Raw genomic sequence first — 27,653 nt, forward strand, 5'->3', positions numbered from 1 at the left:
CGGAAGGCAGGGGCCCTCACCGGACTTCCTTGAGGAATGAGTACTCGGTGTCAAACTGCTGCAGTGACAGGATCGTGAGTTTTGGAGCCCTGTCCTCTACCTCCGACTCTAAAAGCTCACAGTCATGACTGGTCAGCAGCCTGGAGAACGTGGTGACCTGCAAAGGCAGGGAATGCAAATCATTTGCTGGAAGGCAAGCAAAGGTTGCACGTCTGCTAGGTTTAGATCCTAGAAACACGAGGATGTTCCACAGCTAACTTCTATGGGGTCCTCACTGTGCAGGTGGTACACAGACAGGTAAGAATCCAGACCCAGAGGAGTCTTCCTGAAAGAGACAGTGCTGAGGCAAATCCGGGATCAAAGGTTTAGGGGAGAAGATTCACCCTGTCCCGCCTTCAAGTCTCCTTCCTAGACTCTGCCGCCTTTTCTTGCTTCAGTCTCCGCTGACAGTTCTGATGACTCCTTAGGGCTCAGCACGAACACCAGTTTCTCCTTTGCAATCTTACTTTCAGATGGAGCTGGCTGGTGGGCCTTGCTTCCCACAGCCGTAGCGGATCTCCTCCGTCACTGGATCACACTGTACAGTGCAACCAGTACACTCCTTGAAAGCATCTAGGTCCAGAATCCTTATCCCCAGCTGGCCTCACCCCTCAGCTTCCTATTCCCACATCCAACTGCGTGACAGCCTTCCTGGATGTCACAGGAACGTCAAAGCTCATTCCAAATGGAACGTACCCCTGCCTCCCCAAAACTGGATGCTCGTTCCTAGACTGTGATTAACCAAACCTCTGGTCATCCTGGGAAGAATCCAGGGAATCATCTCCAGGCTCCTCCATCTCCCGGAGCCCCTGGACGGAACCAGTCATGGCCTCTGCCAATTTGCAGACTCCTTCACTGTGTCTCAGTTCCACCCATCCATCCTCTACTTTGATCGAACTGGCTACAGCAGCCTCCCAACTGGTCTATCTTTTCTAGAGTCTTTTATCAGACTTTCCCCCCTCCATCTCCCAGGCAGTGGGACCCATCTCCACACACATTCCTCCATCAGTCCCTTCTTTCTATACAGGAAACACAAAGTCCCGTGGTGCCACTGACAAGGCCTTCCATGAGGTCTCTCGGGCTGCAGCCCATCCCCCTCTGCCAGCACTCACAGCCTTGAAATGTGAGTTCCACCCATCCTGGCTTCCTGCACAGACTGTTGTTTCACACCTTGACACCCTTGCTTAGGTAGGGCCCTCTGCCTATAAAGCCTTCCCAACCATACTTCACGATTAGCCTGAGGGTCGTCTCTTAAAGAAGGGTGCATCTGACCTCCCATCCCGACCTGGTTACTCCTCTTTGCCTCCGTGGACGGCACTATCGTTTATCGGCAGGCATCTGTTCACCATACCTTACACTGTATGCTGACCGAGGTGAAGACCTGTGCCAACCCACCTCTACATCCCCAGCATCCTCGGCGCAGCACTCGAATGTGGTTCTCACGTAAGCATGCATGTCCCCTTGCACTTACCACGGAGAGGAATCAGAAGTCTCAACACACCCATGTATGGCTCCTATACACTGACTTGCAAAGACTTTCGGATTCTGGATGCTAGGGATTCAAGGACCCCAGGTGAGAGAGGGTCAGGGTGAAATAAGGAAGATAGTCACCTCTGTGAAGGCGGTATGGCGCTCTGGATCCACCCTGCGAAGGTGAGCCTGGAGGAAAATCTGCAAAGGAGTTATGCTGCTGTCTGTAATAGTACTCCTCGGAAAGGGACGTTGCGGTGAAACGGCCCAGTGAGGAAGCGTTCAGCCGAACCACAGCATCAGGCGTGGCGCAATCCAGCAGCACCAGTTTGGCCTGCTCGGATACCTCCTGGTACAGCTCGCCAGTCGAGCCCTTGCACCCCAGCTGCTCCACGACCTGGAGCACCACAGAGGCACACGTGTCCGAATGGAAGCCAATGAAGACATCAGCAGGGCTGTATTTGTGTCCGAGTGAGCTCCCTTCTTCTTTCACATCTATGAACTTCTCCACCCAGACCCTGAGCTCTTCCACAACGCTCTTCTGCCATTTCTGTAACACGGTGTTGATGTCCAGGTAGTGCTTCTCCAGCCGGTTAATGAGGGGGATGGGAAAACGCTTGTAGACCACGTCTTTCTCTTCGATGACGATCAAGCGGAAGTCCGGGTGAACCCGACATTTGACCCGATGGGTCCCCAGCCCGAGGTCCACGTACTTCTGGCCGCCGAGGTAGACGTAGTACTGGTTGAGGGCGTCGTAGAGGCTCTCGTACAGGTTCTGCAGGTTGAGCAGGACCACCATCTTGCCGGTTTCCATGCAAACTTTCACCCGGTTGATGTTTCTGCAGATCTGGGCGTACTCCTGGTCCCTGGGAAAACTGGATCCAAAGATGATCTCTGGCTGGTCCTCACTGAAGAACGTCTGCTGCAGGATCTGCAGGGCCACGTAGTTCCTGGTCAGCACGAGCAGATAGCGGGACTCGGAGTCGTCCAGCTCTCTGCCGGGCACCGTCCGACGATCGCTGTGCAGGTTCTGCCCGATGAGCTGCATGGTGCTGACTTCTTCCACGCACCTGGCCTCGGGCAAGTGGGCTGCGAAGATTTCCAGCGCGTGGATGTCGTCCTTGCCGCTGAAGTTCCGCAGGACAGCTTGTGCGATGCCTTGAGGGGACGGCTCCCTGCTGGAGGCTCTCGCTGCGGCAAAGATCATCTTGATGAGGCTGTAGTAGTCCCGGAGCCCGAAGAACTCCCTGTCCTGGCTCTCACACACCGTTTCGTAGGCTTTGGCAAAGGCTGCAAAGTATTCTTGGATTCTTTTTTGCACGAGGGGCTCTGAAGAGCAAATCCCCCTGGCACTCTCGATGAGCTCCCGTCTCGCTGGGGCTGCCGCGAGACACGAAGATACCCCGGTTCATCTTGGCGGGGTCCAGGGCCCAGTTGGAAATGCCAACGAAGCCCACTTTCTTGTAGGGGGCAGGGTCGTCTTCAATGCACCCGTCTTCCAGCAGTGGGTGCAGAGCCTTCAGGGGCATTTTGGGCGAGTCTTCTGCCAGCCCGACCTCATCCAACACCACCACGGAGACGTACTGCTCCAGGTCCTTCCCTTGCTGGAAGCGGGCGCATTGCTTGAAGGTGCCTATGATGCCCTGTGGGGTGGAATGCGGGCTGCACTGGAATGACACCAGGTGGACCTGCTTCAGGCTCCGGAAGAGGTCTGAGTGCGCGGCCTGGCCTTGCATGGCGTCTGCCACGATGGTCTTGGCGAGAGATTTGGAGCTGCCAGGCTTGCCAACCAGGAAGAGAGGAATCTTGAGCTCGATGCAGATCACCATCATGAAGACATTCTCCTTCAAAGCCAAGTTCTTGGCGATGGTCTTCCTCAGGGGTACGCCATTCAGAAAGAGATCCTGGGTTTGCGTTATCTCATCCAGAATAGCCCTGCTATCATTATACGGTTCTGGAAAGAACCTGCAAATGGCTTTCCGATAAGATTCCTTCTTTTCTAAAGAGGCGTGGTAACATACCCCGATGGCCAGCACCAGGGACCAGAGGACAGGATCTCTGTCAAAGCTGTTTCCGCTGACGCTGGACTCGCAGAGAACGGAATCCAGCTTGGACAAGAGCATCCCGCTGCGGTCGTAAAACCACTTGAAAGCTTTCACACAGCGCTCCACGTCCCGGAGGCTGACGAAGCTACACTCATCTTCTCTTGTCCTCATGAAACTCTGAGAGGCGGACAGCACGTCCGTGATCACACAGGCCTTGTGAGGATCCATCAGGGTGGAGGCCATCACTCTCTGGACAATCTGCTGGATGTAGAGCTTTTCTGCTGAGTCATTTAACTGTCCGAAGTCCCACACCAGGGGGATCAGGCTCGGTGGCAGAGCGTGGACACGGTACACCAGCTGCCTCAGAGGAATGGAGCCAAGCTTCTCCACCGTCTCCTCTGCACTCACCCTGTATCCCAGACCAGCTGACTCCAAACGGCAGATCATCTCCTGGGAGTGCTTCCGGTAAGGGTTGCAGGCTGCTATGATATGCAAGCCGGAGTTCTTAGCCAGCAGCTGGCCACTCACTGTGCGGTCACACAAGACCTCTTTGATGCAGCTGATGGCCTCCGTGGTGTTGGCTTCATCGAAGAATAAGATGGTGTCCAAATGATGTTGGTCCTTATTGAAGTGGGCAAGCTCTTCTGCCTCCTTGACCTTGGAGTAGATCATGTCAGCGGTCGTTCCTCCATGGACCTTGACCAACTTCATGGTGTTAGCACTGGCACCCCCACGCCGCAGGTCACTAAGGAATTTAATGAGTCTGGTTTTCCCACAGCCAGTTTCCCCCATGATGATGACGGGGATGCCACACCGGAAACGCATCTCGATGGCAAGGATCTTGAGCATGTTGTCCGTCGTAAGCTCATAGGTTTCATCAGGGTCAAAGGGCCACTGGATCCCCAACGTCAGGCAGAGCCTCTCAAGTTTCTCGTGTCTGGGCAGATTGTCAAAGTCAACATTGAAGGGCACCCTCTGAAGCAACAGCCCCTGGTACAGTGCCACCGTCATGACATCCTTCTTGATCACCTCCCCACTCGAGGGGTCGACTGGCATCAACACCACCGTTCTGGTTCGGCCGGAAGTGGAACCCGATGAATGTCATGGACATGTGGTCACTGTTGAAGAAGACGTACGGGTGGGGCTCTGACTCCCACCTCTTCCGGAGTGTGAAAGGGGCGAGATCTTCTTCCCTGACGCCATCTATGGCTGACCGGGTGCTTCCCTGGGCTCTGGTCAGCTGTGTGAAGTGTAGGTGTGGCGAAAATCTCGCGCCATGAAGATCATGAAGGTGACCACAAAGTTCTTGAAACCCACCAGTGTATCTCCAACAAAGCTGGGATTACAGAAGAGAGAGTTCTCACAGTCTCGGAGCTGGTAGTTGAGGAACCGAGCAAAGTTCCAGAGCTCTGACCAGGACGGGTTTATCACCCCGCAGTAAATCAGGAGGTGCTGGATGCATTCGCTGGGGGTGCCCTCAACAGAGCCTTTTTGGTACTTGAACGTGTCGAGGTTTTCCTTCTGATGGAACCGTCTCAGATATTGGTAAGGTCTCTGGAACGTTTCGCTGCAGAACTGTTTCAGATCCATTCCCGGCTCTTCGTAGCTCCACTGAGGGTCCAGCTCCATGTCAATCACTTCTTTGGGAGGCCTGCACGTGACTTTGGGGAAGATGTCTAGAAAACTGAATGGGGGTGCATATGTGCTCTGGAGAAGAGAGACACAGAAAAACGGGTTACGGCTGAACCTCCTAAGAAATGCTTTTGCATTTTAACCCTCCATGGGGTCTATGCTGCACTGTTGACCAAAAAGCCCTTTTCTACCTGATCTCTTGGAACCAAATCTCTCCATTAGGCATATACATGTGTGTGTTAGCTGACTCTGAGAAAGATGGTGCCTCTCCCAGCAGACGGGTTTTCTGCATTTAACCCAGACATGCAGCATCCATCCTGAACAGAACAAAGCCAGCTTAAGATCCTGCTAATTAATGAGCACTTTTATTCTAGAAATAATTTACAAATAAATTTAAAGATTGATTTTTCTTTACTAACATCGCACTCAGCTACTCCACTAAACCCCTCCCCCACAGAAGCAGGAAGGTGCCCCGACACGCACCAGCTTCGAAGGCCTCCGTGGCAGGGCCGAGCTCCCTTCCAGGATCTCAACAATATACAAGTGGCCCGGGTTCCGCAGCCACATCTTCCCATTTACATCCATCAAGTACTGGAGAACCAGAAGTTTGAAAAGAAACACCCAAATTCCAGTCCGCACCTGAAGACAGAACCACAAGGGCTTGTAAACACACAGAAGCCACCAGCTCTCCCAGCCCTGAGGCCCCTCTGATCCTGTGCTTTGGTCCGATGATACCGATCATCAGTACAGGCAGAAAGAAGAAAGTCTTTACCCCGGGGAGGGGCAGGGCGGGGCCCGGGGCTGGACCCCGAGGGCACTTACTGAAGAGCTCACGTCCAGGTGGAACACCATGGGTCCTGTCTGATGCCTGGCGTCCAGGAAAGGCAGGAGGGAGCCCAGGACTTGGTTCTCATCCAGCTGAGGGTCGATCAATCGAATAACTTTTAGGGGCACTTTTCTCCCATTAAATTTCATTTTCAGTTGGCCATGCAACCTCCTCACAAAGAGAGACTTTCCTGTAATGGTAACAGATGGAAATTAGGCGCCAGGCTGGCGGACCAAGCGAGAGAGCACCCAGAAAGGTCCACCGCGGGCCACTTGCTTTGCGCAGAAGGGACGCAGCCTGACACACGCTTGAGGCCTCAGGTTTCCTTGCTGGCGCCCACCCAACAGCCCCGCTGCTCCCTGGGACCGAGAATGGCAGCTGCCGGGCAAGGACGGGAGCAGCGGAGCACGCCACGCTGGGGACGGGAGTAGGCTTCGTCGGACAGTGAAAGGGCCACAGTCAACAGGATGGAAATCCTGATGTGACTGAACGCAGGGTCCAGAGGCATCTGCCGCTTCTAAAGACAGAGCGATGAAACCTCCTCCTGCTCAGGACCCAGGAAGCCCCCAAGTGGCCAACGGACTTTAAAAAAGAAAGGGGAAGCTGCGGAGAAGCCAGTTTAGAGGAGGTGGATGGCTTGGCTCCCAGGAGTCGCCCAAGCTGGAAACCAGGTGACAAAGGGTGTCTCGTTCCGGGACAGGCCCTGACTTACAACCTCAGGTGAGTAAATCCTCCCCGAGACTCAGTCTCCTCACCTATAAAGGGCTTCATCTGAGCACCCCACACACACCAACTGAAAAGGAAAGGGCCATCAGCGGTCCCCGGGACTCGTGGGCCCCCCAACCCTGGCAGCCGTCATTACCGACACCCGCTCTCTCTGAGGCCACGACCCCAACACACATCCGGTCCCGGAACACAGCAGCGGCTGATGGGATCTGCTCTGGGACCTGGAAGTGGTGAGCCAGGTAGGCCTGGATGTCCTTGAGGGGCGCCTGGGGGGTGACGAGGACCTTGTGCTGGCTGAAGGCCGAGGGCAGGTAGCAGTGCTCCCGCTCACAGTCGCAGACCATCACGAGCTGGTAGTCCTCCCGGTGGCGCTGCATGCACAGGCTCAGGAAGAGCGCCTCCGCCCGGCAGGCCACCTCGTAGCTCAGCTGGTCCGCAAACAGCAGGCTGTAGACCCCGAGCCCATGGGCGCCGGGGGTCAGGCAGCGGCGCAGGAGCAGTGCCACCTCCTCAAACGTGGTCCCTGGGGTGCAGAGCAGCACCTCGGTGTAGGTGGGCAGGGGCTGGCTCGGGGTCTGCATGTAGATGGCCAGGGCGGCCGGCAGGACCTCGGAGTGGCCACAGATGACGAGGTTGGGCTGGCCGACCTGCAGGCCCTTGGGGAGCTGTCGCTGCACGGGAGGCCCGGCCGTCCTCGCCAGGCGAGCCAGACAGAGGCCGAGGGCCTCCAGGTCCAGGCAGTGAGGCAGGAGGACACTCATGCAGGCGATCGACTGTTCCATGATGATCCTCAGCTTGTCCACCAGTCTGGACTCTGAGAAGAGCAGGAGCGGCAGCTCCTGGATCATGGTCCTCTGCTGCTCGGCGGCCCTGCCGTCGGGCCCCGGGCAGGCCTCCGAGACGTCCCTGGGGCTGCAGTTGCTCTTGATGAAGGACAGCATGGTGAGGGCGGCCTCACTGGGGACCTGCTTCCTGAGTTCCGTGCCCAGGTAGACCAGTTGCTCGGCTGTGTAGTAGTTGAGGTAGGGGTGCTCTGCCCGCTTCTCCGCCACAAATCTCTCCCAGTGGTCCAGGAAGTCCTCCATCTGTCGGCAGAGGGCCTCCAGCAGCCCGGCGACTGCCCCGCTCTCCGTGAACTGGTTCACCAGCCCCAGACAGAAGTCCATGCAGATGGAGACACCCTTCTGGGGGGAGCAGTACACCTCGGCCGTCCATGCCCTGAACAGCATGTTTCCAGCAGAGTGAAGGTTGATGAAGGCCTGGACTAGCCTCTGCACGTTGCAAAACACCTGTTGCAAATGGAAGCAGGAGGCAGACATCACAGAGCTGGTCTCAGAGAGTCTGAGAGTTATCCCAGACGCATCAGTCTGGAATAACACAAACAGATTCAGAACCTGAAGGACGTGGGCCCGTGTCTCTCCCTGGTTCCCTATGTGACCTCGAGGCACAGACTGATCACGGAAAGGCCTGCCTTCCTCATTTCCATAATCTCGTCTTTAGGAAACAACACATTATAAAAAGAAAAGACATCATTTATAAAGTACAAAACGGCTTTCGAGTAAAATGCACAGTAAAGTGAGAGACCGTGAGGTAAGTTATACGGTTTCCTTTGCTTCTGATGAAGGATGCCCATCCAGACTTCACGAGCCTGGGGGTGCTGGCTGAGTGAGAGAGTAAATCGACACCTCTCGGGGTCGTGAATTTGAAGTAAATGCATTCTGCAGACCCACTGGCCCCACTCTCCACGGATGTAAGAGCAGACTGAATTACCAATTAAATCCAAACTCAAACCCTCTGACCCTCTCAGGCATCTCACCGGGTGAGAGTCTGCACCCAGACAGATGGGTCCCAGACACCTGCTCCAACACAGGGACAAACTCTCACCTCGGAAAACACCTCTACGACTTCAACGTTGTGGTGATCCTTCTTGCCAGACATCAGCATCAGCTTGTTCAAAAGCTCCTTCAGATCTTCCAGAGAGTAGTCTCGCACCTCCTCCTGGCCCCCGAGGCCCTCGGGGAGAAGCAAGTGCAGCACGGTGTCTGGGGAAATCTATGGAACGGCGCACACTCAGAGCTGGCTCTTTGGAGGCAGGAAGCCCCCATGATGGCAGCCCGTAAGCGCCCCTGGCCGCCGCGTCTGGGACGGGGGACAGCTCACCTTCTGGCCATCCGGGGGGGCCTTGATCACATAGATGCCTCCACTGTTGATGGCGGTGGCCAGCGACAAGGAGGAGAGCTCCACAGACCCGTGACTCTCCTTCACTGTCCTCAGCCACTCCAGGTTCCTGGCAGAGTCGCGCTGTGGGGAAGGAGGAGAGGACACGGGCCACAGCTTATGCGTGACCCTCCTGTGCCTTCTCCCCCCCCCCACCTGCAGGGGGGCGCAGTCCCCCTCCTGCCTCCGGCTCCGTGTGCTGTCGCCCACAGGGGAGGCCCTCCTCATCCGAGGCCCACAGCTGCCACTGGCTCGGGTGCGTCCCTCTGGGGACACTTGTCACGTGGCGGTGCCAGAATGGGCTGATCCCCCGTGCTCCGCACCCCCCAGCCCACGCCCTGGATACGCGGACAGGGAGGAACAGGCCCGAACCCAGCTCTCTACGAGAAGGCGGCATTCTGCTCTCACAGAGCTGTGGGGCCTTAAGTTCTAAATGTGTCCTTTTCGGGTCCCCAAGTCCAAACAGAAGAATTAAGGAAAAACTGCCACCAAGGCTTTCTGTCTGGACGTGAGCTTCCAGCGGGGAAAAGGAAACAGCTCTGTCGGCTGCATCCTTCCCTCCCCCCTCCCCCCTTCCCCTTCTCGGGCTCCAGCCGTCCTGTCACTCAGCCTGCGTGCTGCGGGTCTGCTCGCCCCGGTGCAGCGGGCTAACTTATGCTAAAATGCTTATTTTTTCTGATGAAAAAACAATCTGTACCAATTGTAGAGAGTATGGAAAAATACCAAAAAGTAGGGAGAATTAACAAGTACCATCATTCAGAGAAAACCACTAACGTTTGAGCATATTTCCTTTCAGTCACTTTTTAAAGTTCTTAATTTTTATTGAAGCGTAGCTGACTTACAACGTTACCTTCAGGTGTACAGCAAAGTGACTCAGCTATGCGTCTACGTGCATATGGACACTTTTTCAGATTCTTTTCCATTACCGCTCATTTGCTGTTTATCTATGTTATACACAGTAGTGCGTATCTACTAACACCGAACCCCTCACTCGTCCCTCCCCCCACCTCATTTTTCCCCATGTGTTTTGCGTAGAAGAAATCACTTATCTACACACAGTTTTGTGTCCTATTTCCTAACATAACAGGACCGAGAAAGCATTTCCATATAGGTAGAGATACTGCGTTGAAACTTCGTTTTAAGCGGCTGCATAAAAATCTGCCACGTGGGTGCTCCACAGTTTTGCAGTCCTGCCCCAAGAGTTGCTAAGCGGTGCTTTATTAAAACCTGATCTGCTCTGGAGCCAGAAATGAGACTCACCAGTTTCTTGGGCAGGTGCTGGTCATTATCCAGAGCCTTCCACAGCTCTCTCAGGTGCTGCATGAAGTCATCGAAACCCGCGCTGGTGTCCAGGTCATAGAGCAGGGGCGCGTAGCCCTGCACCGCGTCATGGAAGCAAGCCACGCGGTCCACGTCGATGTCATTCTCCCCGGCGGAGATGGAGGCCAGGTCCACGAACACCTTCAGCTCGGTGATGCCTGGGGCAGGAGGGGTCAGAGGAGTGTGGGGCCACCTGTGATGGCATGAGCCTCAAGTCTGGGGACAACAGTCCTTACTGAAGCTATAAATGGACACCCTGCACTTTCAGGGTTTTATCCACCCTCTGTTTTTGATAAGAACCTGGGGCACTTTTTCTTTTGCCATTTTTGTCAATACTGCTGACCAGTAACCTGACGTTACTGGACACCATCAATGTCAGGGCACCACACAGGGCATTCGTGTGCCCTCTATCTTTTTTTAAAATTAATTAATTAATTTTTAAGAAATTAAAGTACCGTCAGTTGCAATGTTTCCATTTCTGGGGTACAGCACAATGTCCCAGTCACACGTATACATACATATATTCATTTTCATATTCTTTTACATTAAAGGTCGTTACAAGATATTGAACATAGTTCCCTGTGCTGTACAGAAGAAAATTTTTTTAAATCTATTTTGATATAGAGTGGCTAACATTTGTAAATCTCAAACTCCCACAACACTGCCATTTCATTACCAAAAAACCCCAAGCTTAGCTGGTGCATAACATGTTGACAGCAGCTTACCAAAGCGGGTGGGAGCCCACAGGTGACAGCAGAGAGGCTGGTGCAGCCCCCTCCTTGCCTCTCCACACACCAGGGCCACCGCCTCCCCTCTCCCTGCCTCCTTCTCCCCTCCAAGCCACAGAGCTGCAGAGGCTGCCAGCCTTTGCACACCAGCCAGTGGGTGTGATTAAACCTCTCCGTGGACAAGCACTCATCTTGTCTTCCAGTAAAAAGTCAACCAAAGCAAAAAGCCAAAGGGGTATGATTTTTAAGAAAATGATCCGCAGCCGTTCATAGGAAGCATCCAGAGGGAGAGAAAAAAGGTACCCAAGGAAACAGATTTTACACCAGAACATGAGGGACACTGTCCTGATACAAATTCTCCCAACAGGCAGTGAGGCACACACCTTGCTCACCTACCTAAAGAAGGCAGGTGGAGACCTGCTGCGAGACCAGGTCTTAATTACTCCAACCACTAAGATGAAAGGAGAACCAAGGGATGCGATAAAGGCCCTGATTATCACTACAATAGCAGTCATAGTGCAGTATATAAATGTATCAAACCCACGCCTCATACACCCTCAGTTTACACAATGCTGTCTGGCAAATATATTTCAATTTTTAAAATGTTTAAATTAATTTAAAAAATGCAGATGGCATCTCACTGTCCTTTACACAGAACACGATGGAGGGGAGGGACTGCCCGTAAGTTTAGGAAGACCACCCTGTGAGCCATCTGAACACCCTGCGGACTTCCAGTCACTGAAGTGACCGACTGTACCTTCGAGGGCCTCCCGGACCCAGTTGATGAACTCCTTCCTCTGGGACAGCTCCTTCAGACACTGGCACCGGGTCTCGCTCACGTCCTGCAGCAGCTTTTTGGCACGGATAAGCTGCTGGCTGATCTGGTTCAGTTTTTCGTTGCGAAAGTTGTTCCCGACAGTCTGAGAAAGTCACCAGAGAAAGTTGTCAAAGAGTATGCAAGGCCGGGCTGTGCTGTGGGCCGGAACTGGCTCCTGGACCCCCAGGAGCGGCGATGCTGGCCACCCCCGTGCCCCGCTCCCCGCAAACCCCCGGGACTGACACACGCTCAGAGCTCTCGTCCCAGCCTGGACACCGCAGCCGCCCACGCCGTGTCCCCGCGGTCCAGAGGAACTGCGACTCCTCTGCGCCAGGCATTCCACTCCGCCCTGGACACAAGCACCTTGCCAGGTGCTTCTCGCTATTTTTCCTATTTTCTGGGTAAAGAAATGAAGGCCCAGGACAGGGACCTACATCAAGAGCTGCCGGGCTTCAAGCTTACCTGTGCCTAATCCAAACTTTGTGCTCAATTTTAGTCATCACCACCTCTGTCTATACTGCAACACAGGTCACCCCATACCTTATAAATGCTCATCCAAAAGGCCAGAAAGCAGAAGACTCGCTTCTTAGCTGTCACAGAGGTAACCTGCCTCATACCACTCCTGGCTAAGCGCTAGATGTGACCGGAGAGCCGACAGAACAAATGGCTTTTTTTGGCTTCCAGAAGCTAAAGAGCTCAGGTTTCTCTTTACAAATATCTGACAACTAAAACGATCATCACCTTTTCCTAAATTCACGGTCCTCCCGACAACCTAAGGAACCCCCGTCGGCCAAGGGACGGGCACACAGCTGACAGACAAAGGCGAAAGGGAAGCCCAGCACGTTCAGCCACTGTGTGAAACACAGACAACCCCGAAGGAGGCTGCAAAATCACCTTGTCCAGTTTTTAAAAGCCAGAAAGGTTAAAAAAAAAAAAAAACAAACAAAACTGCACCTGGATTGCAAAAAAATCAAAACAAACAAAAACACAACAACGACCAGAGAGCCAGGACCCCCACCCCTGCCCCCACCCCCAGGAGCCCCCGTAAATAACTCACAAAGTGCAATAAAGTGTGGAGAACGCTGAAGTCACCAGTCAGGCCCAGATTCTCTTTGACCGTCAAGATGGCCTCGGCCGAGGCAGCAGCCTGGTGCAGGTGGTGGTACTCCCTGATCTGCTCCACTCGCTCGTCGATCCAAGCCCTGTCGTCACGGGGCTGCAGACTGCACATGGTCTGCAGGTCGACAGTGAGGTCCCTGTATTTATTCACGAAGTCCTTGAAAGTGGCATCTATTTCCCCAAAGGTGACCTCTCCTGACTTCAGATCCTGATACAGTTTCGCGAACTTGTTGAAGCACGGAAGATACAAGTACCGGTAGGCCTCTTCTGGCTGCAGGGCTCTGCTTTCTGGCTCGTCCTCTGGCTCACACAGCTCCTGGGCCGCTTCTGCCCAGAAGACCTGGAAGACGTGGCTGCCCTTCAGCAAGGCTGCGTTTCTGGCCATTTCTTGGACTTCGGGGCTCAGGTTGTAATGTGTGGTCCACGCTGCGTCTGAGGAGGGGGCCGACGACCCCACCGTCACGACTTCGTTTAGTCTTTTCCTGCTGAGGTCTTCCAAATGTCTCTCTGCAATCTCTCCAAAATCCACTTTTGAAACCATAAGAGAATGTCAGAGGTCAAACCTCTCGCCACGGTATCTTTTTTTCTAAACTTTCCCAGTGTTTCCTCTCCTCACTGCTCTTAAAGAAAGGCCAGCTAACACACTTGCTGGCATTTGTTTCCAGTAAGAATCCGTAATCCCCACCCTCCCACCACCTAACCCCTGCACCCCTGCCCGGGGCCTTGCTCATCAATTTTTACAACAAAGGAAGCATTACTTTGGGGGTTGGGGGGAAGCTTTGCAGCTTCTGGGTGGAGATGACAAGCCTCTGTTTCCTCCCCAAATCCTGCTCCGATGACAGAACGTAACTGGGGGGGAGGTAATTAGGTTTGTTGGTGTATTTATTTAATTTAACGGAGGGACTGGGCTTGAACCCAGGGCCTCGGGCACACTAAGCACACGCTCTGCCCCTGAGCTCTACCCTTCCCTCAAGATTGGTTTTTAAAAAACAATAAAGCAGCAGGGCTGGGAAGAGGAGAAAAGGGGTCACAGTCACAAAAGTTTGGAAGCTGGAAGCAGATGTGCCGGGGAAACGGCGCCTTAGGCCTGAGAACGCGGGCTCCAGCCCTCAGCGGGGAAAGCTGCGAGTCGGCCAGGTGCCCGCCGCAGAATTCCCTCACGGCACAGGCGCCGGCTGCGCGGGGGGCTGGAGCCCGGCAGGTGCTGGCACAGAGAGGAGCACCGGGCTGAAGGTGCGAGCGGTCGTCGGATGGGCTGTTTCAGCCCCACCCACTCTGCTCAGCAGGGCGATCGTGCCTCCGCCACCCTGGCAAGCAGCGGGTGGCTTCTAGTCTACAGAGGACAACGCAGAGGTTTTCCGGATTGGAAGTCTCAGGTGCACAGCTGGAAAGAGGCATTTCCAGACACAGACCCTTTCTCGGGAAGCTCACAGATGGCATGTGCAAGTAACGTTAAGGAGTAAGAACGGAGGACAGAGGACACAGGGAGCAGAGGAGGGAGGCGGGAGCATGAGGCAGACGTACAGATCCCGGATGCTGAGGACCTCCAGCCCCCGTGTCTCTCGTGACTCCCAGAAGCCTGGCAGCCAGACCTATAACTTCCCGGAGAAAGACTGGACCGGACAGAGGCTGGAGAGCTGGCCCGTCCAGGAGAGAAGCGCTGCAGGCACAGGCCGTGTCAAAGGCTGGCCACCCGCCCTCAGCTACCTCCGTCAGGGCGTCAGGCCCACCTCTTAATACAAACAGATAAACAAGAATTTCCAGGCTGATGGGGAGTCTTTAACATGAAAAATAGACACTAAAACACACCGACAGAGAAAAGTGCCTCAGGGGAACTAGGAAACTGGGAGAAAAAGGGAACCTCTAAATCAGAAGTATCAGTGGTCTCAGGAAGACGACGCTGCAACCAGGAACAGAAACAGGAGGGCAGAGAAAAAGGACCATTCAGACGGAAAGAAGGAGCTCCTGTAGGTTAAACCCAAGTAAGAACAGAAATTAAAAACTGAACGGAAAGGTTGGAAGGTCAAATTAAGGAAACTGCTCAGAAAGCAGAACAAAACACAAAGAGAGGGTGGGAGGGGATAAATTTGGGAGTTTGAGATGTGCAAATGTTAGCCACTATATATAAAAATAGATTTTTAAAATATCTCCTGAATAGCACAGGGAACTATATTCAATATCTTGTAACAAACTTTAATGAAAAAGAACTTAAAAATGAATATATACATGTATGCATGACTGGGACACTGCTGCGCACACCAGAAATTGACACATCGTAACTGACTGCACTTCAATTAAAACACACACACACACACACAAAGAGATGGAAAATAGGAGAGAAAATGTGTGGACAGTAAACAACCGTTCCAGGAGGTCCCACGTCCAGCAGGGAATTCTAGCAAGAGAGAAGCAGTCATCACTTGCCGGAAACAAGAAGTTCCCCCAGACTCGAGGACTTGGGCGTCCAGGTTAGAAAGACCCACCTAGTTACGCCCAACACAGCAATGAGAAACAGACCCAGTCCAGGGCCAATCATCGCGAGACTTCAGAATAAGGGGGACAAGATCTTAAGAGCTTCCAGAGAGGGAAAGTGTGTCATCCACACAGGGTTAGTAACTGGAGTTACACCTGACGTCTCAGAAGAGACCCTGCAGGGACAGCGGAGCCAGGAACCCAGACCCTCGAGGAAGGGGTTTCTGGTCTGTAATCTACACCGAACAACAGTGGTGCCCCTTTCTCAGGAGGGAACAGAGGGTGTGTTTCACTAAAGTGCAGGAGCGAGGATGGGAAGCCAGGGCACCCAGGAAACAGATCAACCAAGGAGGGGGGCACAGGGCACCCCCAGACAATACCCCTCCAGCTCAGGGAGGTTCCTTCTGACAGAGCAGACTGATGGCCTCGCAAGGAAATTCGGTGGGTAAAGAGTATGGGACTGAATGGAAAATAAGAACATTGAAAACAAAGCATAGGATGAGACAAGAATTTCAATTCTAGAGAAACGACAGTCTGCACAGGAAATGGAAGAGAACCAGGCCTGCGTCGTGGCGGGGCTGTGGGCGGTGCCTCGGCACAGCCATGACCACTGAAACCCTGAGGGCTGATCTAATTAAAAGTACGACGTAACTGATGTAACCGGGAGGAAAGGCAGATTGGGAAGGTATGCATGTCAGGCAGAGTCTGGAAAGATAAGGTCTAACTCCCCACTTCCCACAACGGGCAATGCTTAAACCTGGAAAATCAAGGTGTTTAAGCGTGCTATTTAAAGGCATGGGGATAATTACCCCCCCCAAAAAAAGAGAGATGACATGTATTAACTTTGTTAAAATAAAAAAGCCTCCCCTCCGCAGCTGCGGAAAAGCCGCTGCTGCAATGCACCGCTATCACAGCCGGGGGCCCTCAGTTCTGTTTATCTTAAAGCTTGGGAAGATCACCTCTTATCAGATCTTTCACCCGCGCACACAGCTTCAGGAGGCAGTTGACATGGCTTTCCTCTCTCTTTAGAGCCAGCAGCTCCTTTTCCCTCAGACCTAGCACCTCCTTCATAGTGTTTTTCTTCTGGTCCGAAAGACATTTACTGTCTGAAAAAAATAAAAAGAAGAAGAAAAAGAAAAGGAACCCAACAGAACTAACAAGCAGCTGTTCCGTGGCGTCTCCCACCTCCTGCAGGTAGGACCACGAGCCGGGCTGCGCGGACGGGGAGGAGCGGGGCCCGCCACTCCAGGACATCCATGTGTTGGCAGCATGGGGTGGAAACAGAGCGAGTGCTCTGATGCTGTCTGCAGCTCACCACTCGCCCGTTACTTCCTGAGGGTCAGAAACCATCCCATCAACCTCCAGGCAAGAAGAGTCCTCGTCATGAAGACGATAAAAATCACCCATCTACACACACACACACACAGACGCTTCTGTCTCCTAAGCCCTCGGCAGCCTGGAGTCCACATCTCGACCTGATACTTACTTAATTGCCAGATGTCGAGGAACCGATTTATGTGTTTTATGATCAGCTCCAGTTGTCCGACTAAAATCGTTCCATTGATGAGGTCGCTGGTAACTTTTGTGAACACAGAGTCAGCGGTGGACATCAACTTCTTGGCTTCCTCTGTCATATTTGCTATTATTTTCTCATTGGTTCCTGATCAGGTTAAGAACAGAGTGAAAACAGTGGGCACCCCACTGCCTTGCCACATTGCTGGATTCCCAGTAACTTCCCCACTGTTCTGTCCCAACTTCCACATAGTAAAGCAAAGTCATTCCATGTTTCCACACATGCTTTTCACGTCCCTCGATTCTGCTTTGCCCGGAGATTTGTGTTTTATCCAGATTCATCTCCCAAAGGACCTCCTTCTTCATGAAGATGACTCCTCAAATGGCCAAAATCAGCCCGGAGAACATTTCTCATTTTAAAACCTGCGCCAGGTTCAGTATACTAAGTATCTTTCTTAAACTAGACATAACCACCTTTAAAATCCATCTTGAGAACCCTCAGAACAGAAGAGTAAACTGCACCAGGGGTGCACTGAATCCGAGCACAAGTTACCCACCTGGTCTCAAGGAGACAGCTTCACGGCACATGGAGACAAGGAACACCAGTGTGGTGGCTACGCTCTACACACCTTGGCTATCTTGCAAAATTTTGAATGTGAATTTAGGATCAATTAAGAAGGCAGAATTTTCGAACATACTTAGTTTAACCACCAGAAGGTTACTGTCCCAGTAATAGTCGGGTCATACAGTTGGGTCATGCCAGTAAAAGCAAACAGAGCAACTTTATTCATAATTGTAAAATCTTGGAATCATCCAAGATGTCCCTCAGCAGGTGAATGCAGAGACAAGCCGAGCTCCATCCGCATGGTGGAGTATTACTCAGCGATGAAAAGGAGTGAGCAATGGGGAGGCACCTAAGTAAAAGGAGTCAATCCGAAAAGGCTCCAGGCAGAACGATTCCAACCACATGACTTCCCAGGAAAGGCACAGCTGCAGGATGGGGGCAGACAGGCAGGAGGGGCACGGGGATTCTTGGGGCAGTGGAACCGCTCTGTGTGACACTGTAATAGTGAGTGCACGTCATGAAACGTTCATCAAAACCCACGAAGAGTGAACCCCAAGGTGAAAACAACAGAAGGAACCAAGCGTGGGAGGCGTGAACATGGGAACTGTCTATACTTTCCACTCAATGTTTCTAACCACCTAAACCTGCCCTAAAACATACGGTATCTCAACTTAAAAGACACAAATGTAACCTCCTCAAGTGGGTCGTTTGGAGTCATCACACAGGCTCCCACATCGATGTTCTCACTTTATCCTCACAGCCATGGCACGAAAGGGACTTTGCTTGTTTTAAGGCTATCCGAGAAATTTGATGAACCTGAGACCCAGAGTATCTGACTTGGGATTTTTAGATCCAAATGTGGTGCTTTTCCACTAGATCTGAACCTGACGACTCATGTATCCACTTGAACATACGTTTCTAGGGTGATAAACATCCCCCTGCTCTGATCACAAAGGCTTGGGCCGTGGGGGCCAGGTTCAGAAGAATCTGGCAGTCATCAGTCTTTGTTACAATTACCAGTGTTGAATCAGACATTCACATGGATCTCAGAACAACAAGAAAGAAAGGGCTCTAGAGCCAGACACGCTCGGGTTTGGATTTCAGTTCTTAGCACCGTCAAGCCCTTGGGTAAGTCACGTTGCGTTCCCCACCTCAGCTGCCCCATCTGAGGACTCTGAGGACGGCTTCAGGGCTGGCACGGCAGCACAGCCCCGGTGGGAGGCAGACAGGCGATAAATGGTGGTTTCTGGTGTACGTTCTCATGGACAGTGCAAGCTACGCTGAACCCCCTCGGGTCCCTCCATCCAAGCTGCTCCTTTGGTGAAACATCGGCCCATCCTGGCCGACGCTCAGGTCCAGGACCCCGCCCCCCACCCTCGGGTCAGGAGGTGCACGCCGTGAACATACCGTACAGTTTGAAGAGATGCTTGATGTCTGGCCCTGTGAGGAGGTGAGTCAAAATTTCATCCAAGTTGTCTACAAGCTCCCCTCCGTTTCTGGGCCAGGACTTAGTGATCACGGCAGACACGAGGGTGCCACATTTCCGCCAGTCGTCGTAAGCAATCTTCTCAAGGATACTGGTCTGAGACTACAAGGAAAGGAAGGGAGAGAGGGAAATGTAGGGTTTTTTTTGTTGTTGGTTCATTTTTTTAAAATATATTTTTATTGAAGTACAGTCAGTTGACAGTGTTGTGTCAGTTTCTGGTGCACAGCACATGCTTCAGTCACACAGGCGCACACAGACATCTGCTCTCACATTCTCCTTCCCTGTAAGTTACTGCAAGATACTGAATGTGGCTCCCTGTGCTGCAGTGTAAACTTGCTGTTTATTGTTGGTTCTTTTCTGAGTAACAGAAGCAAACTGCTCACCCAATAGCAGTTCAGAAATCTTTCGCAACTAGTTTTACAAAGCTTCAAAAAACAAAACAAAACAAAACAAAACCACCAAGAGCGTAAAATGCTTAATGTTTCTCACAGTATTTCTGTTTTCCTTCGTGCTGTCTCCCTCAGTGACGAGCGCGGGCGCGCGCACACACACACACAGCAACACACACACACACACACACACACACAGCAACACACAGGTCCCCCCCTCCTTCCTTCTGCCTCACTGCCAGCTTCCACATCTTTCTTGGGACTTAAACATTATGAAAAACACCAAAAGCAAGTGAACCATCACTGCTGGTATCCTCTGTGTTCCTCACTGCAATTCTTTTAAAGCTGCCTACAAACAACACATTTTAATTCTCTTTCTGATTCTCCACCAGGAAACAAAATGTTTCCCTTCTTTAGGTTCAAAGTTTTTATAAAGTTTCAGAAATTAGTAAAAAAAAAAAAAAAATAGAGTTAGGGTTAGTTTACAGTAGATGCTTCCTGATTTTTCAAAGGATAAAAGAAAGCCTTATCCAGCAACATATGAAAAGGATCATGTGGCGTGGCCAAGCGGGGTTCACCCCAGGGAGGGCGGCTGCTTCAACATAAAAGCCCAGTTAACGTCACACATCATGCCAGTAGGAAAAGTCACCTGATCACCTCCATGGATGCAGAACAAGTGCTTGACAAAATGTAACACTGTTTCATGGTAAAACACTCAACAAACCAGGAATGGAAGGAACTCCCTCAACCCCACAGAGGGCATCTACGGAAAACTCACAGCCGACACCACCGTCTGGGCGAAGGACTGAAAGCTCTCCCCCTAGGGCCAGGAATAGGCAAGGGTGTCCGCTGCCCCCACGTCCATTCAGCACCGCGCTGGAGGGTCTAGCCAGGACGGTTGGGCAAGAACACGCCATAAAGGGCACTTGGAGGGAGGGTACAGCTCACCAGTAGAGCACGTGCTTAGCACACACAAGGTCCTGGGTTCAGTCCCCAGTGCCTCCACTGAAAATAAATAAATAATAAACCTAATTACCTCCGCCCCAAAAATAAATAAAATAAATAATAATTTAGAACAAAAATAAAAAAGGCATTCAGACCGGAAAGGAAGGAGTGAAAGGTAACCCACCTCTATTCCTGTAAGACACGCCCTCACACACAGAAAACCCTACAGAGCGCACGCACGCAGCGCGAGCTTGTTCCTGGGAGGCAGGGCCAGGCGCAGTCCTGCCTCCTGCACGGAGACAACCCGAAATGAACGGACAGGATCCTTTTAGCTTCATACACTTTCCTACCATAAATGTCTTGCCGACCTTTGGGGTCTTTTACCGCATGCTAAGCTCGTGCTCTAAGCAAGTGCTATTAGCAAGCAATAAAACAAAGCAGCCATTACGGGGCAGTTGGGAGCAGCCTGCGCGGGGGAGGCCGCCTGTGAGCCGCCGTGACTTAGGGACTGTAACAGCCACGCGGCAGCAGGAAGCTGAGTGGCGTCTCAAGGAGTGGGTAGAGGGCACCGGATTTCAGGATGGGGAAGGGGATGCCCAGAGCTGATGCTCTGCGTTGGCACAGGGTCTCAGGACCAGCGGGCGCTTAATAGCCTTTGGCCGATGCTGTCAGAAGGCGGCGGGAACCCAAACGTGGTTCCCAAGTGGGAGAGGGCATTCACCTGGCAGACTAAGCTCACGGCTTCGATGACGCACTTCTCAAAGCATTTCGACACACTGTCTTCGCCGCCTGCGGCATCCCATTTGCTGCTGCAGAAGGCGAGGATCTGGGAGAGGGGCTTCTCCTGCAAGATGGGAAGATGAGGGGGTGAGGAGTTTGGGGGGTGCACTCTCAGCGCCGACGGAATGGAAACACCCTGCGAATTTTCACTTCCCTACTATTGTATCATCTCACGGCTGTGACCTCCCCCGGGCCACGCTAAGCTTGTCCTCCCTGCCCCCAACCACCAGACCAACAAGGCTAGTGTTCCCAGTTTGCAGAAAAAGCATCCAGCATGTGCTTGCAAAATCAGGTAAATTTTGTTTTTAAAGACTTTCTCCTTGCTTCTCTTTTCCTAAAAAGGTGCATTTAATAGTTACCCCTAACAGTCTCGTATCATGTTTACACCATCTAGGGTCAAATGGCACAGATCAGAAGTGCAGGGTCACATGAACCCCACGGCCAGTGCATTCAAATGCACTCCTCCCGGTGTTGGTTTTTCCTAACGGTCTTGTTTTTTATCAACTTCTGAAAAGAATGTCCCCCTACGTTTGGTACCTGCTTGAGCCTCCCTTCCAAGTCCCCCAGCAAGGATTCCTTCCAGCCGTGCTCCTTGGGGAAGGGGATTTCCACCAGCCGCCTCCAGACCTGCAAAACCCACACGTAAGTGACGGCCGCGCAGACATGTGGACGCCACAGTGGAATTCTATGAAGAAGGAAAGACAGAGAGCTGAGGCCTTCGAGGACACCTGGGTTCTAACCTGTCTCTGTCCATGCTCAGCTGCGTCATAGTGAATCTGGGCCACCCGCCTTAGCCTTTTAAGACGAAAGGCCCTGACCAGACCAGGTACCCACTGTGGTCCCTTCTGCTGTGTGACTGGTTTTTACTCTGGAAGGATTTCCCTCCATCGTCTTATGCAGAAAAAGGTCAGCCTTAGCAGAAAGCTGCAGTCAGGCCCGCACACCTTCAGTGAGGCTCCCCAGTGTCAACGTTCAACGTGGCCACTTTATCTTTCTGTTCCGTGCTCCCCCGAGGCACGCTAGGAACAGGCATTTTCTCGGCTGAACCGCTGGAAGGAAGCTTCACTGTCACGCCCCCCGGCCCCGCGTCCTGGGCAGGCATCCCCACACCAGGGCCCTTCTGCTGCACGTGGGGAGCGGGCGCCCCGCTCAGGCCACTCCACGTGGCCGTGACTCTCTTTCCAGGAGGCCCCCGTCCACATTTCTTCCGTTGTTCACTAGTGTCCTGACTGGGTCCTGGATCCAGCCGAGGGGGACACGCCACACTGAGTCATCGTATCTCTTTTCTGGAAGGGTTTTCTAGTCTTTTCTTTTATTCCCTGTCTTCCTTTCTTTTAGGATGTTGGCAACTTGGGAAAGTTGAGGCTGGCTCTTCTGTAGACTATCTCTTGATCTGATCTGACTCGTAATTCTCCCAGGATGAGATTCAGATTACATGTGGAGGGACGGGAACGTTACGAGGTTGAGCCGCACTGAAAAGGTGCTTCTTGTAGGTCATGAAGGGGGAGCACCATCACCTTCCCTGGCCACCTGCTCTCCCGGGGGCGCCGCTGTCCCTCAGAGTCTCCCACAGGAGGCTATCGGGCAGAGGGCCAGGTCTCCCGGAGGCTGAGCCCGCCTCCCCGGGTCCCTCCGTTGTGAAAGTGCCATCTCTTGTATCAAAATGTCATCTGCAGATGCTCTGTCCCCGGACACTTTTCACCGACTGATCTCAGCGTTTGTGGATGAATCTCACCTGGTCGTCATCACTGCTGTGTGGCAGAGCGACGGTTTCCTTATGTGGTTTTGTTTATTTGGGTTTTTTGGTTGTGGTTCTGGTGGGGGGAGGCAGTTAGGTTTACTTATTTATTTATCCTTAGAGGAGGTGCTGGGGATTGAACCACGAGCTGTACCCTCCTCCCATGCTGTTCACTCGTTTTTAAAGATAAAGCAATACATTGGACTAGAACAGCACAAAAAGTGATCGGTGTGGTTACTGATTCCACATGACAGTCAGCCTTTGAGAAATGACCACTTTTTGAGTTTTAGTGGAATATCAAAGAAGAAAATTCATGAAAAGGTTATTTAAATGTTACTTCCCTTTTGCATCTATACATCTGGGTGAGGCTGGAATTCCTTCATCTATTTTAACCAAAGCAACATATCGCAAGAGATTGGCTGCAGAAGCAGATGTGAGAACCCAGTCATCTTCGACTGGGCTCAACATTAGAGACTTGCAAAAGCATAAAATAAAGCCATGCTTCCCACTAATTTTTTTTTTGCTTTGGAAATTGTAATTATCTTTTGTAAAAATATGGTGTTTGATGGCTTTCTGTTGCCACTGTTTCTTCTACATTTATTGGTTGGCATTCTTACATAAAGAAAGATCTTTGGGGGCTGGGGGAGGGTGTAGCTCAGTGGTAGAGCGTGTGCTTAGCATGCGCGAGGTCCTGGGTTCAAGCCCCAGTATCTCCGTTAAAAAAAAAAATAAGTAAACTTAATTACCTCCTCCCCCTACAAGAAAAAAAGACTTAAAAAAATTAATAAAAGTCAGAAGTTGAAATTTGCAACTTCCCGTCTTCCTTTTTTGTGCGCACATCCTGGCCTAGCCTGTGACGGAGCTACGTGGGCAGAAAGGTTCTATCTTGATGGAAAACGGCACAGACATAGAGGCCTGGGCCTGGTTAGGGGGCGGAGGGAAGTCTGCAAAGTCACTGTGAGCCCTAGGTACTGCCGCCCAGGTGGGTGCAAGAGGGAGGGAGCACAGAGGGGTCTGTGACGAGTCTAGAACCTACGAGAACCGCGTGTCACACACGTCCCCGATGCGCACTCTTCTCAGGAGCCATCACCTCTCTAGTTTCTCAGGGAACAAGCTTTACAGAAACAGGGTGTGTTGGTAACTCGGCGGGACCAAACCCAGTCCTCCAAGCAGGCGTCGCCATTCTGGTGACCAGGACCCTCGCAACTCTCACGCCCAGGGTAAAGATCATTTCAAGTGGGTTTCGTGGGGTCCCCAACACCCTGGAGGCTCGAGGGCTGTAACCTTCACAACCTCTCCATCACAAGAAGAAAACAGGCACCGAAGAAAAGGCGGGGGTGGGAGCAAAACGGGTCCCCTCCACGGCTGTCTGGGGTTCCACCCACCCCCACGTTCCAAACCCGGGGCATCTCCCGGGCCTTCCGTCTCCCTCCTCCTTGGCACACGACTCCATTTCACGCCTCTGCTTCTGGAAGCCCTCCCTACCTCCCACGTTTCGGGGGCTGACTTCTCGCTTCCTCACATGCAGATGCCGTTCTGCCCCGTCCCCCTTTCAAGCAGCTCGTTTTCATCCTGTTCCTCTACTTTTATGTCATAAACCTGACTCACAACCTCAGCACTGGACGGGACCTGAACGCCCCTCCCCGCCCGCCGCTGAGTCTCGACAAAGTCTGCCATCAGCGTGGGAATCACGGCCCACCCGCCAGGTGCCCGAGCCCTCGATCCCGTTAGGGGAGTGGCCAGTCACTGTCCAGACGAGACCCGCCACGGCCCCCCCGCTTGTCAGGGCTTACCTTAATCTCCTCGGCGTATGTGAAGGGGTCGGAGGAGTGCCAACTTCGGAACATTCTCCTAACAAAACAGCGCCCAAGCCAAGACCTGGTGGCCATGAGGGTCTTCTGGAAGACTGTTTTTACTGAATGCTTCTTTCCAGTTTCATCTCCCTGCCCTCCTGCTAAATCCTGTCACCACGAGAGAGAGAGGCAGAGGGTCTCACTGTGCCCGCACTGTGGACCAGGAGGACTGTGCAGCCCCTTCCCGCCCCACTTGGCAGCGCAGAAGCTGCATGCAACTGCTGGGCCTCCGGCCTGGCCCCTGTGCTGTCATCACCCTTTCATGTCCCAGAGTGCTTCAGGTTCACTCTGGGTGGGCAGCATGGCAGGGAGATCTTCTGCAGGAACACCCCCATCAAACGACCCCGGCAACGACAGCAGAGGCAAGCCAGCCTCGCCCCCGGGCAGCCCCTCCACCGAGGAGGAGCCGTGGCCCCCTCCAGATGGGGTGAGGAGGACACAGCAGGGGCGCAGAGCGGCCAGCAGCTCCGAGAAACTGAGCTAGCGCAAAGCCCGCCCCTGGTGACACAGCCGGCCGGCGGGCCAGGAGGCAAAGCCACATGCCCCCATGGGCGTCTCCTTTCCTTTGTAGGAAAGAACTCATCTGACTCCACGTGAGGTCTGTTCCTTTGGCTCTAACCCTGTGCTGTTTCCTGGGCTCAGTCATGCCAGTTCCGCACCTTTTTGTCAAAGAATGTTGCCTAGAGCCTGAAATATACAGGAGGCCCCAACCTCAAGGCTCTGACCTTTAAGGGTCTAACACTTTCCCATTCAGACAGAGATAAAAAGCTGCAGAATAGAAAATAACGTTTGTCTTGTTGGCAGTTCACAGGGACACCACGACCTGCCCTGCCCGGACAGCTGCCAGAACAAAGGCATTCTGACACCAAGGAAGATTACAGCAAACAACCACACCCCTCCCCTTTTTGGTGTAAAAGGAGCCTGAATTCTGACTTGAGGAAGGTGGTTCTCCAGGACATGAGTCTGCCATCTCCTCGGTCTGCCGGCTCTCCAAATAAAGTCGCTATCCCTGGCCCCAACGCCTCGTCTCCCGATTCCCTGGCCTGTCGTGTGGCGAGCAGAGTGAGTCTGGGCTTGTTAACACCCGGACGTTCTCCCTCCATTCCTTCTCCCTGAAAAGCCCCTTCCCCGGGGTCCAGGGCTCCAGGGTGCCTCCCGCCCTCCCTCCCTCTCCAGAAGCACCCTCATCGGGGAGTGGGTGCTGCCCAGGATCGCCCCGACTCAGATGGAGCCTCCTCCCAGTTTGGCATGTGTGTGTTTTCTTTTGCTTCAACTGAGCCCCACAAACTGCGTTAAGTGTCACGACCCCCACAAAACCAGATCTAACGGGTCACTGCCTCCCGCCAGAGGTGCCCGGCCCAGGGCTGGAGATGCAGTGACCAGGCAGGTGCCAGAAGTGCTGGCTGCCAGGTGGGAGCCCAGAGTCCACGGCGGACAGACAGGCCAGCACGACTGGTAACCATGGAAAGTGCCAAGATGTGAAAGCACAGGGCGTTTTCGAGGCACACGGGAGTGTGGTACCTAGCCTGGGGGCGGGGGCTCTGCCCTGGAAGGTTCGGGGAGCTCTGGGCAGCGGGGAGATGGGTGCGCTGGGGTCCAGGGGTGCTGGGAGACCCCAGCCGACACTCAAGATAGTGATTTGTGTAGGAACATAGACCCTAAATGGCTGCCCAACTTCCTAAACACAGTTTAGGTGGAAGTTGGCACCTCCCTACGATGGTTTAAATAATATCCATTCAGGAAAAAGCAATCATCTCACTAATAGTGTTTATTTAAAAATGTATCCTTGATATTTTAAAGAAGAAAAAACTAAAAGGAATAAAGTTAAAACGAACACCTGATTACTTTGTATCACGAAGTCACAGTTCGGACTTGTGAAATGGTGAGCGGGTGAATGGTCTAAACACGAAACCTTCGATCACCTTCACATGGAAACTCGAACTCAGGTGGGTGACGACCACACAGCATGGAAAAGAATGCGGTGTTGACGCACACGATGTCACGGATGGATCTCAGGGGCATAATGTCAGGAGAGGAAAGCTGGGCATGAAGGAGAGTTCAAAGACGGGGAAAACTGGCCAGCGGTGGTGCAGCCCAGGGGAGTGTCACCTCTGGGAGGTGTGGAGGGTGGGGGGAGTCTTTGCCACCTGTGGGGTCCTAGGTTAACCCAGTCAGCTGACACGCTGTGCTCTGAGTCCTACACTGCCTCCTCCCTCCCTCCTTCCCCCCAGCGTAAGCCCTGGAGGGGCAGGCACGCAGACTCTGGTTCACTGAAACAGCCTGGACGCAGGGAACAAAACCTGACATCAAGCAGGCACCGAGCAATATCCGAGGACGGAATCTGCCACTCTGTCATTCCTGCAGTCCTAGAAGTAGTCTGTCTCCTTTCTGAGCTGAGGATGCTGAGACCCCATACCAATCCTGGGTGCCGCGTGCATATGCGTTCCACTTACCACGAGAGGTTTAAGTTTAATGATCCTGCAAACAATCTCAGCAGATAAGGCAGGCATTTCATGAAACGTGTGGCTTTCTGTAACGCCGCAGGTAGTTTCATGAAGTTTCAGGCACACAGTCAAGTAGGCCTGTGTCAAGGGCTCCTCAAGAATCCTGCCCCAAAAAGTTAAGAGAAATCATTGGAGTCATTTAGGAGGAGCGGAAAACAGCACCCATCGTCCACAAGCTCCCTGCCTTTAAAATGCCCACCAGGAAGGCGGGCACTGACCCCACAGAGGGGAACATCAGCAGCATTGCCATCCACCCGAACCTGGGATTGAGATAAAGACGAAATAAAGTCCTTCTGGTTTGCCTCCGTGGTCTGAACTATTTTAACGAAAGCCAATTAAACTGTTCCCAAGCGCATTCCCTTATTTGGGGAAAAAAAAGCTAGAGATGCAACATTATGAAGTTCAAATGAGATATAAATATGAAAAAAAATTAGAAAGCCACGGGGAGGGAGGAAGGGAAGGAGCACTAG

At 52.8% G+C, this 27,653-nt stretch overlaps 1 protein-coding gene across 1 annotated transcript in view; it reads right to left on the bottom strand.

Annotated features, from left to right (window-relative positions):
* RNF213 (ring finger protein 213) overlaps window positions 1-27,653 on the bottom strand; it is a 101,073-nt gene that overhangs the window by 38,657 nt on the left and 34,763 nt on the right. The window contains 22 exon segments of the mRNA XM_014550960.2: window positions 21-157; window positions 1,651-1,707; window positions 1,709-2,875; window positions 2,877-4,604; window positions 4,606-4,761; window positions 4,763-4,819; window positions 4,821-5,261; window positions 5,670-5,825; window positions 6,009-6,202; window positions 6,875-8,027; window positions 8,623-8,790; window positions 8,899-9,039; window positions 10,216-10,433; window positions 11,761-11,923; window positions 12,878-13,467; window positions 16,371-16,517; window positions 16,898-17,071; window positions 18,896-19,076; window positions 21,030-21,152; window positions 21,626-21,715; window positions 24,620-24,787; window positions 27,133-27,286. Of these exon segments, the coding sequence (XP_014406446.2) occupies window positions 21-157; window positions 1,651-1,707; window positions 1,709-2,875; window positions 2,877-4,604; window positions 4,606-4,761; window positions 4,763-4,819; window positions 4,821-5,261; window positions 5,670-5,825; window positions 6,009-6,202; window positions 6,875-8,027; window positions 8,623-8,790; window positions 8,899-9,039; window positions 10,216-10,433; window positions 11,761-11,923; window positions 12,878-13,467; window positions 16,371-16,517; window positions 16,898-17,071; window positions 18,896-19,076; window positions 21,030-21,152; window positions 21,626-21,715; window positions 24,620-24,787; window positions 27,133-27,286 (7,563 nt within the window).

This window comes from Camelus ferus, chromosome 16 (assembly GCF_009834535.1).
Source record: "Camelus ferus isolate YT-003-E chromosome 16, BCGSAC_Cfer_1.0, whole genome shotgun sequence".
Taxonomy (NCBI): Eukaryota; Metazoa; Chordata; class Mammalia; order Artiodactyla; family Camelidae; genus Camelus; species Camelus ferus.